An 11650-nucleotide genomic window follows, 5' to 3' on the forward strand; every position below is an offset into this window, starting at 1 on the left:
AGAAAATTGCAAAAATAATTTTTTCCTTTTCAGGATTTTTTTTTTATCTTGTTGAAATATTTGATTTTTTATCAAGTTATGACATTTTTATTATGAAATGATTTATTAGAAATCCTCTAATTTTATGAATATCCAGATTTATCATACCACAAGTAATTTATAGTATTTCTTAGTAAGAATTCCCCTGTTAGTAATTTCTTTTTGTATTGGGTAAAGATTTTTATCCTATATGCTATTTTTATTGTGACAATATTTCTTAAATGCTTTTATACTTTGATTATTCATAGTAAAATAGCAAGTTAAAACTTTTCTTATATGTCAGGTGTCACTTACACCGATGATTTATAAACTGATTTTATGTTTGATGTTAACAATTGTATATTCTAACATATTTCCTTTCAGTATATTCATGGTATTGCTTTATGTAAAGATTGACAGAAATTGCCACAGGTATTATGTAGAAACAAAAAGGGCTTACATAAGAGTACTGAATGCACAGTGGTTATTTGACAAGAATGTTAATTGTTGCAAGTTGGTGTGTATCACGTTAAGAATTTTAAGATATTCAAGTGATATGTTCATTGTTGTGTCACCTGTCATGTCATATGCCAGGAAAATATTAAAAGAAACAAAAGGAGAGCTTGGAAAATGGAGTGTGTTTCATTTTTGTTGAAGTATGACGATTTTTATTGTGTATGAGAGGATATGTTCTCAAGGGCTGTAAATATTGAGAGGGAAAAAGATTTGATTGATTTAGTAATCTCTCATTATGTAGTGGTTGTTAGTTTTTGCACTAGTAGCTTGATTTTTTTTAGGGAAATTACACTGCATATGGCCAGAACTTGTTATAAAGCAACTGGTTTTTTTATGCTAGTTACAAAGTACAGGGTTTGATATCACGAGTTCTATACATAGTACAAGATGTATTGCTAGAATCTTGATATGGAAGGGTGTACCTACTTCCAGTTTTGTACAGTATTTCAAATGTTTAAAATATGGATTTCTTTGTGTTTATATAACTGTCTTTATTTACAGAGATTGCCATCATGTGATTGATATCCTAAGATGGATTTGACAAATTTTATATATGCTGATAAATCATGCTGTTTGACATATATTCACAGGTTTATAATGATTTTATTCGGAGCAAATGGGATACAGATGAAACTCAAGAAGAAAAACTCGGTAAGTGTACATTTTTTTATGTTTTTTTATACATTTTTGAGCAGGAATATATAGGCTCTGGGCATGTGGCAATTGTCTGCTATCCAAGATTGAAAGGTTAAAAGAGGCAATAGTAGCTGAAATTAACTATATTTCAAAAAGCATGTTGCCCTTTTACATGATTGGGCATAACAGCTATATTCACCAGTCAGTCAGCTGGGCCATTAATTGAAAGTTTAAAAGAAGCAATAATAGTTGAAATTAACTATTATTTCAAAAAGCATATTGCCTTTTTACATGGTTGGGCATAACAGCTATTCACCAGTCAGCTGGGCCATTAATGATATTATGCAGTCAAATATCATAGCACAGTACCATGGACAATTAGTCAAGCATGAATGCATTTAAACAATAATTATATGTTTGATATCCATTCAAGGCCTGGTCAATGATTATAGTGGTTCTTGATGTGTCAGTTTTGAAGAAATTCTACCAATGTTTTGGTTTGTAAAAATTTTGGCTGCCAATATTTTTATGAACATAATTGTAATGGTTCATATTTATCATTGAATGTGGTAATTATCATGATTAATTAAGTTAACATTGTTTTATGATTTGTGATAACTTCTGAGGTCCATTAAACAAGAGGAAATTATTTTGAGATGGTAAATTTTTAATACCTTATGAAGTTTGTATTCAAAATGAGCAAAGAATACTATAATCACATAGGACAAGCCTATAATACAATTCACTAATGAAGAATGCTGTCACAGAAAAGAATGCTCGTATATCTATAAGGAAAAGGAAAGACAATGGCAAATAGATAAAATATAGATACTGCAGTTGCATTAAAAAATACCAACTAAAGTTGGGAAGAATTGAGACAAGTGTTTGTATATTTTGTAGTAGTAGACCGTTCCACAGTTCACAATGAAAGGAATGAAACTATTCATACAGGTTGGTAGTTGTGGCTATGGACCACCTCTATTGAACATGGAGGAGTATTTTGTGAATTTTAAAGGTTGTTATAATGTTAAATTTGAGCCTGTAAATATGACAGAACTGTGGGTAAACAAGCTAACTGTTGGTAAAGGATGTTAATCTAGGTGAGAATTTCAGCCGATAAAAAATGAGGTAAGGATGTTTAGGGGGATATATACAGTATACTGTATATTATGGGATATCACATGAAGAAACTAGAATTAGTTCCTTTTAGTTATGTTTTATGAGTTTAGTATGTCAAAATCCTGGATAAGGCCTGCCATGTAGTGGCATATTTTCAATACATGTAGTTGGTACAGTATTTAGGATCAGAACTGGTGAGGAGTTATTTAAGATTTTTTAATATCAATACATGGGTGCAGCCTTTAAGAGGATTTTGTGTAGGAAACACACTACTGCAGTATGTACATAGAGAGCAGGAAGTATTGTTTATAGAATACATGTTTATAAAGTTAGCACAGTATGAAAATTAGTCACAAAGGAAAAGAAAATTTGAAGAAAATATTTGGAAATAGAAAAGGTTTAAAAATACCAATAAAGTGTAACAAGTGCAAATTTTGTGGTTGCTAAAGACTGGGGAGCAATTTTCAAACCAAATGATGAGTAGATGGAAGCTTTGTGTAGCATAAATGGCTAGATTAAAATTTGTTGGATTTCAGCAACCTTCTACTAAAAATAGATTAAATAAATGAAGGGTAAACAAGATATATGTATGAACATATTCTCAAATTTGTTTATGTATAAAATAAAAGCCATTCCAAATTCATATTGATGTGAAAAAAAGAACAGTAATATATAGGAGGATATTCATTAAGTGAGTATGGTAGAAATTAAGTTATAAGAAGTCGATGTAGAACAAATCTCTTATTACTTGTAGAAGAAAAGTGCCAGAGACAGTAAATACCATAACAGATGAAGTTTAGTATATCTGTTAATGGTACAGTACTGCACTGCATATGCAAAAGTTTATCGAGCATCTCTTGAAGATGCTGTGCAACACAATATTCATGAAAGATGACAATCAGAGCATATATCAAAATTTGTTTCTAGTTAATTAGGTTATGTAGGTGTCTGTATTGCTACGCAATTGTATTTGTCAAAATTGTACCTTACACGGGCCTGAATGTTTGGAATTATAAGTAGGTTATATTTTCTGTTATATTTCAAGATTTTGTTTAATTTCCAACTATCATATTTCCTCCATTATTTTCTCAAAGGCTGTGTCTCTACACTAGATGAAAACTATGTAAATGAGCATATGCAAATTGTGAGATTTTATATTCAGAATAAAGTTTCTCAACTTAATATTGCTATTGAGGTGTAGCTCTCAAAATTATTTTTTCGTTCGTTAGCCTTGTATGATTTTCAATGTATTTGTAACAGAGATATCACTTATTGGACATTTCTATCTTAATTGTAATGTATGATACCAAGTTCATTTTATTTTATTTTTTCTTGGATTAAAAGTAGTGATATAGGTTTTATGATTACAATCATGTCAGACTTAGAAATACAGTAGGCCTTATTTTTGAAGTTATGAAAAATTATTACAAAGCCTCTATTACTTTTGTGTTACCGTATTAGACTTTAAGTTCATTTAGAAAGAAAGCAGATAATGATGACAATCTTCTGTCTTCTTCTCAGACAAACTCGACGGCGTCAGGTCTGCGAAGAAGCGGATGGGGGAAGCTCACCCGAAGACCATTGAAGATTGGCTTCAACTCTCCAATGACTATGATTCAAAGGTAGCTGAGCCAGGGAAAAAGAGGGTAAGTAGTTTATAAAATTCAAAGTTTTAAGTCCGAAAATCCAGACTGCGGCATCTTCTATTGGTCAAAATACACATACAAAAAATCTTTATGGACCTGCAAATACATCCTGAACAGGTATTCGGTTATGATTTAGGTTGTTGAGTTCTTTTACAAATGGTAGAAACGGCTCATTAGACTTATTAAAACAGCTTGGAATACTTATAAGTTCACTTCATTCATCAGGAGAGTGACTTGCAATATACAGTATGTAGGTGAGTAATGGGGTGAAGCATGGATGTGCCTAATTTTGTGAATTAGACTTTACAACTGTTATGTAAAATTATGTCCCCTACCTTCTAACAGTTACAGTTGTTTACAATACCTTGCTGTGGGTGAGGAGCCATTAGAGAACAGCTACCTTCATTCAGTTTTCTTTACTCTCGTTAGTATACCTGTACTGTACTAGATGACTTAGCATTTTTTCCCTTCCATCCATATTTCTTCTTATGTTATTTGGACTTATTTTTTTTTTTTTACAAACCCTGCATGGTTGTGAATTTGGGATCGGTTCTTTAAACATGGAGAGAGAATGTGGATAACCTGCAAACTCACTTGAAATTTGAATAAATGATGTGAACGAAAAGGTGAAAATCTTGTGTTAAAATATCGTTCTTAGTGTTGAGGGATTTTAAGTTAACTGTCAGCTCTTTAAGACACTAGAGACATTGTATTTAATACAAACATTAGAGATAGTGGTCCTAATTTATTTATTGGTATTAGGATTTCAAGCTATCTTCTGTCCAAAAGTAAGATGTCCTTTCTGGTTAAAAGTTAAGTCACGAGGATCACAAGGAGTTGTATCTAAGTCTGATGAAAGACTTGAAGGTAAAGGTTCATAATATTAGTAGTGCAACTACATCTCTTAATTTTTGCAGGAATCATTATTTGGAAATGGTTTTAGCAGCAGCTGAGATCTAGAATTGCTCCACATCCTTCCATTTAAGCATCAGTGAATAGAAATAGGTCTGGGCTCCTCATTTCCAAGAAAACTATTTGTGATAACTTACTGGGATCATCCCACTAACTCAGCAATTAAAGTTGGTTCTTCATCACTAGAATAGAGGTTGTGTCTAGATTGAAGCACATTCCAATTTCATTTACGATGATATTGTAAATCTCTCAACTTTAGTCATCCCATCGTAACTAATTTCTCTAGAGAAGTCAGTCCCTAGAAGTTACATCCACATTTGAGTTGACATAGATCCTTTTGAAGGTTTCCAGCAAAGGATATAAAGACTGAACCCACTATACTGTAGGCCAAAATGGAGTCAGTGGACTCATTGTACTGTTCTTGGACCCCCTGCACTGTTTATCAAGAATCAAATCATGGCAAATGTTGTACATACATACGCATTCAGATTAGATTGGTCCTGTAACAGGGTATCTGTCTTAACATGCTAAAGACTCTGGAACTGGCAAACAAAAATGCATTATTTTTATTTACAGATGTTGCAAATATCTCCTTGTTAATTCAAATCTCAAGCCATCCTGACAGATGTATAGACCACGTGTTTTGAGGAATCGGGTTTTCATTGCTTAAATGATCTGCTAATATACAGTGTTTGATTTTTCTTGGATAAATCAAAGAATAAAGGAATATTTCCTAACCGTATTAAGTTTATACTGTAGATGTTCTGCTATCCTGTATAGAGATATTGACGTTTTCCCCCCATTTCCGGGTACAAGTTAATGTTGGAGTGTCTACTGAATACCCGACCTCACATTTCCCTATTACCAGCAGCTTCTTTGAAGCATCTGTGAAGAGAGAGATTTGGAATCCAAACTCATACGGAAACTTCATGGGATAACCGATGATAATCATCCCTACAACTCAGTATTTGAAGTTGGGACTCCACTTCTTGGAAACCTGAGTGATTATACTAGTTAACCGGAATCCCTTCAGAAAACCTGTTTAGAAAAGAACCAGTTTCCAAAACTAAACAAAATTCTTATCCGTGCATTTGAAACAAGATGAAACTGATCATCCTTTATCGAAACTTTACGATATTTATCTAATATCGGAGCACCATGTCACAAAACTTAATTGGAATAATTGGAGGATTCAAGATTAGAGTGATTTAATAGAACTCTTTGACCTAGGATAACATCGTGGCTCTGATTGTAGGTTTTTCCACTCCTTTTAAAAATGGAGAAAACTTTTCTTTTATTTATCTATAACTGCCATATAGTATTGAATGACCCTTGCATTCTAAGATTTGATTTTATTCTGTCCCCTTTGCATAGTAGAACTGACATATGTTCACTGTGCTGTCATTTCTTACATCATCTGCCCTTCAACAATGATAAAGCAATAACAATAGTTGAAAATTTATTAATAGTATGGCTATTTGGTAGTTTTAGTTAAACATCTTTTTTTACTCTGCATTAGTCAGTAAATTATATTGAATATTAAATGACTCATAAAGGGAATTTTAATAAAAAAAAAATTCTATAATCACTTGATGTTCCTATTGCTTCTTCTCAAGAAGGTCAGTCTATCAACTTTTACCTGGAAAACTTTTAGAAAATTAAAAAGAAATCCCATCATCTTTCCTTTCAATAGCTATATGCTTCAAGTAAAGTAATGAGAAACACTTATGGTTAATGGCAAGAGGCAAAGAAGAGACATTCTAGGGACTCTGTTATTCCAGTCTTGAAGTCAAAATTACCGTATTTCCTATCCTCTTGATATCACAAATCAGTGGGGAGGAAGGTGGTCATGTATATAAATAGCATGTCCGTACAGAAATAAATTTTATTACTAAAATTCTGTTTATTTCTATGAACCTTCTCTGATGTTCATATTGCTGGTTCTCACACACTGATAGAGGTTGGACACCAGTGAAAGAGAGAGATAAGTCATTTATAGAATTAAAATGTTTTAAGATATTAAAATTCTTGGATCAACTGGTCTAGGTTAATGGAACAGTTTGATATACAGGACTAGATTGTTTATCTAAAGATATTTGACATTTGGGACTCAAGATTACCTTTGAATTATATCTTATTTCTAATTTCGTATCTATATAACCCAATCATGTACAGTAACCGAAATTAGAGCTGTAAAATAAGAAAATTATAAAGGAACTGAGCTAAAAAAAAAAACTTGGACCACACCAACAGCAGCCCCTATAGGAACTAAAGCCCAGCAATTTCAATAAGTAAATCAGTATTCTTCAAGATAACATTTAGCAAACACCAACCTGGCACCCGTGACTTGCTAGTGTAGTTGGCAACTGTAAATTATGAAATGCAAAGTTGCTTAAGAGTGCTTATAGAGAGTATAGGGATGTAAGTTTGCTTAAGAGGGCTTACTTTAGAGAGTAGGGGTATGTTAGGATCCTGACTACCAACGCTGTTTTCTGCTTTGCATTATAATAATCTAAAGGAGCGACTAGGATTGCAGGAATGTAAGGTTTAGCAGCAGAAGAGTCTAAAGTAACTAATTTGAAAGTCTGAGAGGATCTCAGCATTGTAATGTGCTGTGAAAATTCAGAACCCTCATTGAATGGAACACTATATAGAATCACTATATCCAAAGATCCAGAGTGGTTAGGGTTAACAACCTGGTTAGGGAAGTTCAGAATCACCGCCTTTAAGAGGAGACTCACTGGCTTCAGAGATTAACTAAAGAAGCTAATCAAGTTACAAACTTTGAAGCTCATCACTATCAAAACTTGGTTGGTGAAATGCTGTATTAAAGAACAGTGCTGGCATGTCGTTTTCATCATCCCTGGAATAAACTAGCCTAGTCTTCTCTGGAATTTCCCTTAAACTAAAAGGAAAAATGTGCACTGAACTTGAAAAATATTTTTCTTAAATAGGGAGGCATTCACAATTTTTACAATGGTTATTTACATCCCAATACTGTTCCTAGGCAGTAAAAGCTAACAAATCCAGAGGAGGGCTTTAAAATGTATCACAATCTGGAGAACAGAGTTTATTGAACTGGTGTGTTAGTAATTAAGACTGAGTAGCCTGTCCCTGATGTGTCAGACTCATGTAAGATATATAAAATCTCAGGCTGTCAGGAATATGTATTTTTAGTGATCTTTTGCATCCGAATTGGTCACAGTTGTATAAGAATGTGTTAGCTGCTGTTCTCATGAATGAGAATCTGGTCATTGTAATGGATAGGCATATCCCTTCTTGTGTGCTGAAGTACCAAGTGAAAGTCAATCCCTGGTTCTATGATGATTGTAGATGTGCTTATTTGGAGAAGTAGAATTCCTATCATTTATGGAAGGATGATAAATCAAGATTTGATTTGGAATAACTATACTCAGCTAAGAGCTGTTGCTCATAGAGTTTATGCTTTAGCTGAAAAAGAATAAAATTTAACCATAAACCAGGAACCGAAGTGTTGGGCTACCCTTAAATCAGCTCTTTGGTGTAGATTTAACATTACCTCCTTTATGTACACCAAATGGCTCTGTCATTTGTTCTCCCAAGGAAAAGGCAACCATTTTGCCTGATGTGTTTGACAGTAAGCAGAGTAATGCAAAACTCTATCTTCCTCATTTCTCTTTTCCAGGGGCTAAAGTAATTTGAACTATCCGTGAAGTTAAAGTTAGTACTATACACTTGAACTTTTAATTTGGTCAGTAACCAATTTTAACATGTTTTTCCATAAGAGGAATACTAAGGCCTAGGCATTCATCACAGTTGTCTTAATCACAACACAGCACCCAACACAAGACAGAGAATGTGGATCATGACCACCCAGAAACAATTCCCAAAGAATTCAGGAGGCTTCTCTTAAGATCACTAATGACCTAAATAACACTTAACAATCTGGAGATGGGACAAGTACATTGTCAACAATCTGGAGATGGGGCAAGTACATTGTCAACAATCTGGAGATGGGGCAAGTACATTGTCAACAATCTGGAGATGGGGCAAGTACATTGTCAACAATCTGGAGATGGGGCAAGTACATTGTCAACAATCTGGAGATGGGGCAAGTACATTGTCAACAATCTGGAGATGGGGCAAGTACATTGTCAACAATCTGGAGATGGGGCAAGTACATTGTCAACAATCTGGAGATGGGGCAAGTACATTGTCAACAATCTGGAGATGGGGCAAGTACATTGTCAACTTTACATCATGAGATTGCTGCAAATACTGAAATACTAAAGATGTACTGCCTACCAAAGCCATAGCTATTGGCTGCTAAATTATCTCCTCACTATTGGAAGGAAAGAGAATAGGGAATTTTTTTATTTTTGGTGAAAACATCAATATAAACTGCTTTGAGAAAGAAGCAATATGAACATCAAGGCAGGTTCATAGAAATAATATTCATTTGTAATCATGCACAGTAACTAGTTTTAATTGTTAAATTACATTTGTTTGAATTCTTAGATCACCCAGCATTTAGAAATATATTTTCTAAAAAGTAAGTTTCCTTTAATAATACAAATAATTGAACCAGGTAAAGTTCCAGATAATGCAACCAAATGTAAACAAGTTTCTTGATGAGCTCCATGTAAAGTAATGGAAAAGTAGTAAATGTAAGACTAACCTGTTTTAACCAGAACTTATCCCAGCCTAAATTCGTATCACAAATAATAGGTTCACTCAAAGTGTGTTCTTGCTTGGATCATATTTACTCAGACAAGGAAAAAAAAAAATTATTTTCTATAAGTTTATCGTAATGAAAGGAAATCTAACATGATCTTCAGATGTCTTCTATTAGTTAACCGACGTCCGCAGCTATACTGCCTTCGTCATAAAAGCAAGGGAAGCATTCTACCTCCCTGGATATGCTAACACTACTAAATTAGTGGAATTCTACACCATGCAAAGTTAATGCACTTACAAAAATTTATATTGTGCATTTTTTTCTGTGTCCAGGGGCATGGGACAGATATCATAGATTAAAATTTGTCGAATCTGATATAAAAACCGTTTCATACAACTTGCGTTACCCCAGATCAACTTGTGTTATTGAAAAAGCTGATGCTCTCTCTATACTGTACAATATTAGACTTAAGAATATTAATACATGGAATAGGATCAGATATTACGTTAAAATGATTCAATTAAATTCATTAGGCAGAACTCAGAATTTGTAGTGGTCTGCCAAGTTTTTTCAAATAATTCCTTACAAATTGATAGTGTTGAACTAATCTCAACTCTAGTACTGACCTGATAACATAGAGAAGTGCAATAAAGATATAAGCAAGAGAGACAAAATACCAAAATCTTTTATGGAAATACAAAGGTAAAAATAAAAGAGAGTTTATCTGCATGTGAAATCCTTTAGACTAAAATTTATTTTGAAATGGAAATTCAAGAACAGAAGTTATTTAGTTAGTATTGCCAATCATTTGTAGTTATAGTGTAAATAAATCGTAGTTATATAGCTTAGGTTAGGTTTTACCGAATTTACAATGAATTTATTTGTGAGCAGCTTTATATACTCTTTCAAGAAATAGGCTTATTACCGCACTGTATTTCCAAAAGATATTTATATATTTATATAATTTTTGCAGCTTTTATACTATATATGTAAATCTACAGCAGTTTTGTCTTAATATGTACTGCATATCATCAGGCAATGTAAATAGACTTCTCTTTCTTGATGTTACAGTAGAGGTGTAATCTTACCAGATACAGTGTACACATTTGCACAATTATAGAAATAGTATTTTTTTGTTTCTCAATAATCTAGAATTAGGAGAAAAGACATTCTTTACTCCTCTATTATTATCACATTGTGTATTCACAGTTGTTGTTAATAATTGAAATACTATCTGCATCATTAGTGTGGACTGTAAATGGCAGGGAATAAGTAGAGCCTGAAGTTCTTCAATGGTTTTGAGAATTTTATTTCAATTCCATTTTAATCATCTTTCTGTGTAATGGCTCTCTGAAAAGTGTAACTCTTATAGAGAAAACCTGCTATCATTTATGAGCTCTACATGGTTCCTTAATATACATCATAGAATAAAAACATACAATTTTTATCTATTACTTTGATTATTTCTCTAGTGCAGTATTTGATTTCTGGAATTATTCACAGGTACGCTGGGCTGATGTGGAGGAAAGAAAAAAACAGACAAAGGCTAGGGAGCGGGGATTTATACTTGGACAGACAGACTGGAGTCGCATGACCGACCTGTCTGATGGCGAAAGCGCTCTAGTTCAAATCCGGTATATTGAGGGACGTGAGAAAAATTGATTTTAAGAATTTTGTTGTTAGCACTTAAGTTTTCTTTTGTAATTGTATAAAAAATAACATATAATTGATTTTTATCATTGCAGGAATTATGTGGCACTGGTGGGTATTTTAACTATACTATCACCTTTATATCCCAGTTTTGGGTATGTAGAAAAATAAACTTCTATTATACATTTATTTGTACTGTATTTTATTACCTTATTATTTTTCAAAATTTGAAAGAAGATGTCTCATAGTTCTTTTTTTATGAAATCATCCATCACCATGTAAAATACAATACTTGTGATGCATAAGAACACTGAAAATACATATGTTGTCCCATTTGACTTGATTGATATAAAGAAAACAAATGAGCAGTTATAAATTTCTGTATCAAGAAACAAATATGTGGTACTGAGAGATTACTGCCCCACAATTAGTGTGTTACTGACCAGTGTGACATCAGCACCTCATTTAAATAATGATGATGATGTTCTTAAATAAA

General features: G+C 33.0%; 1 protein-coding gene across 1 annotated transcript in view; it reads left to right on the forward strand.

The window, feature by feature from the left end:
• The window catches only part of LOC137623482 (YLP motif-containing protein 1-like), a 199628-nt gene extending 188285 nt beyond the window's left edge, over positions 1 to 11343 (forward strand). The window contains exons 24-26 of the mRNA XM_068354350.1: positions 1125 to 1185; positions 3811 to 3935; positions 11008 to 11343. Coding sequence (XP_068210451.1) covers positions 1125 to 1185; positions 3811 to 3935; positions 11008 to 11166 — 345 coding nt within the window. The 3' untranslated portion in view covers positions 11167 to 11343. The remainder of the gene's footprint in view (positions 1 to 1124; positions 1186 to 3810; positions 3936 to 11007) is intronic.
• The last annotated feature ends 307 nt before the right edge of the window (positions 11344 to 11650 follow it).

The sequence above is a fragment of the Palaemon carinicauda genome, chromosome 2 (assembly GCF_036898095.1).
Source record: "Palaemon carinicauda isolate YSFRI2023 chromosome 2, ASM3689809v2, whole genome shotgun sequence".
In the NCBI taxonomy this organism is placed as follows: Eukaryota; Metazoa; Arthropoda; class Malacostraca; order Decapoda; family Palaemonidae; genus Palaemon; species Palaemon carinicauda.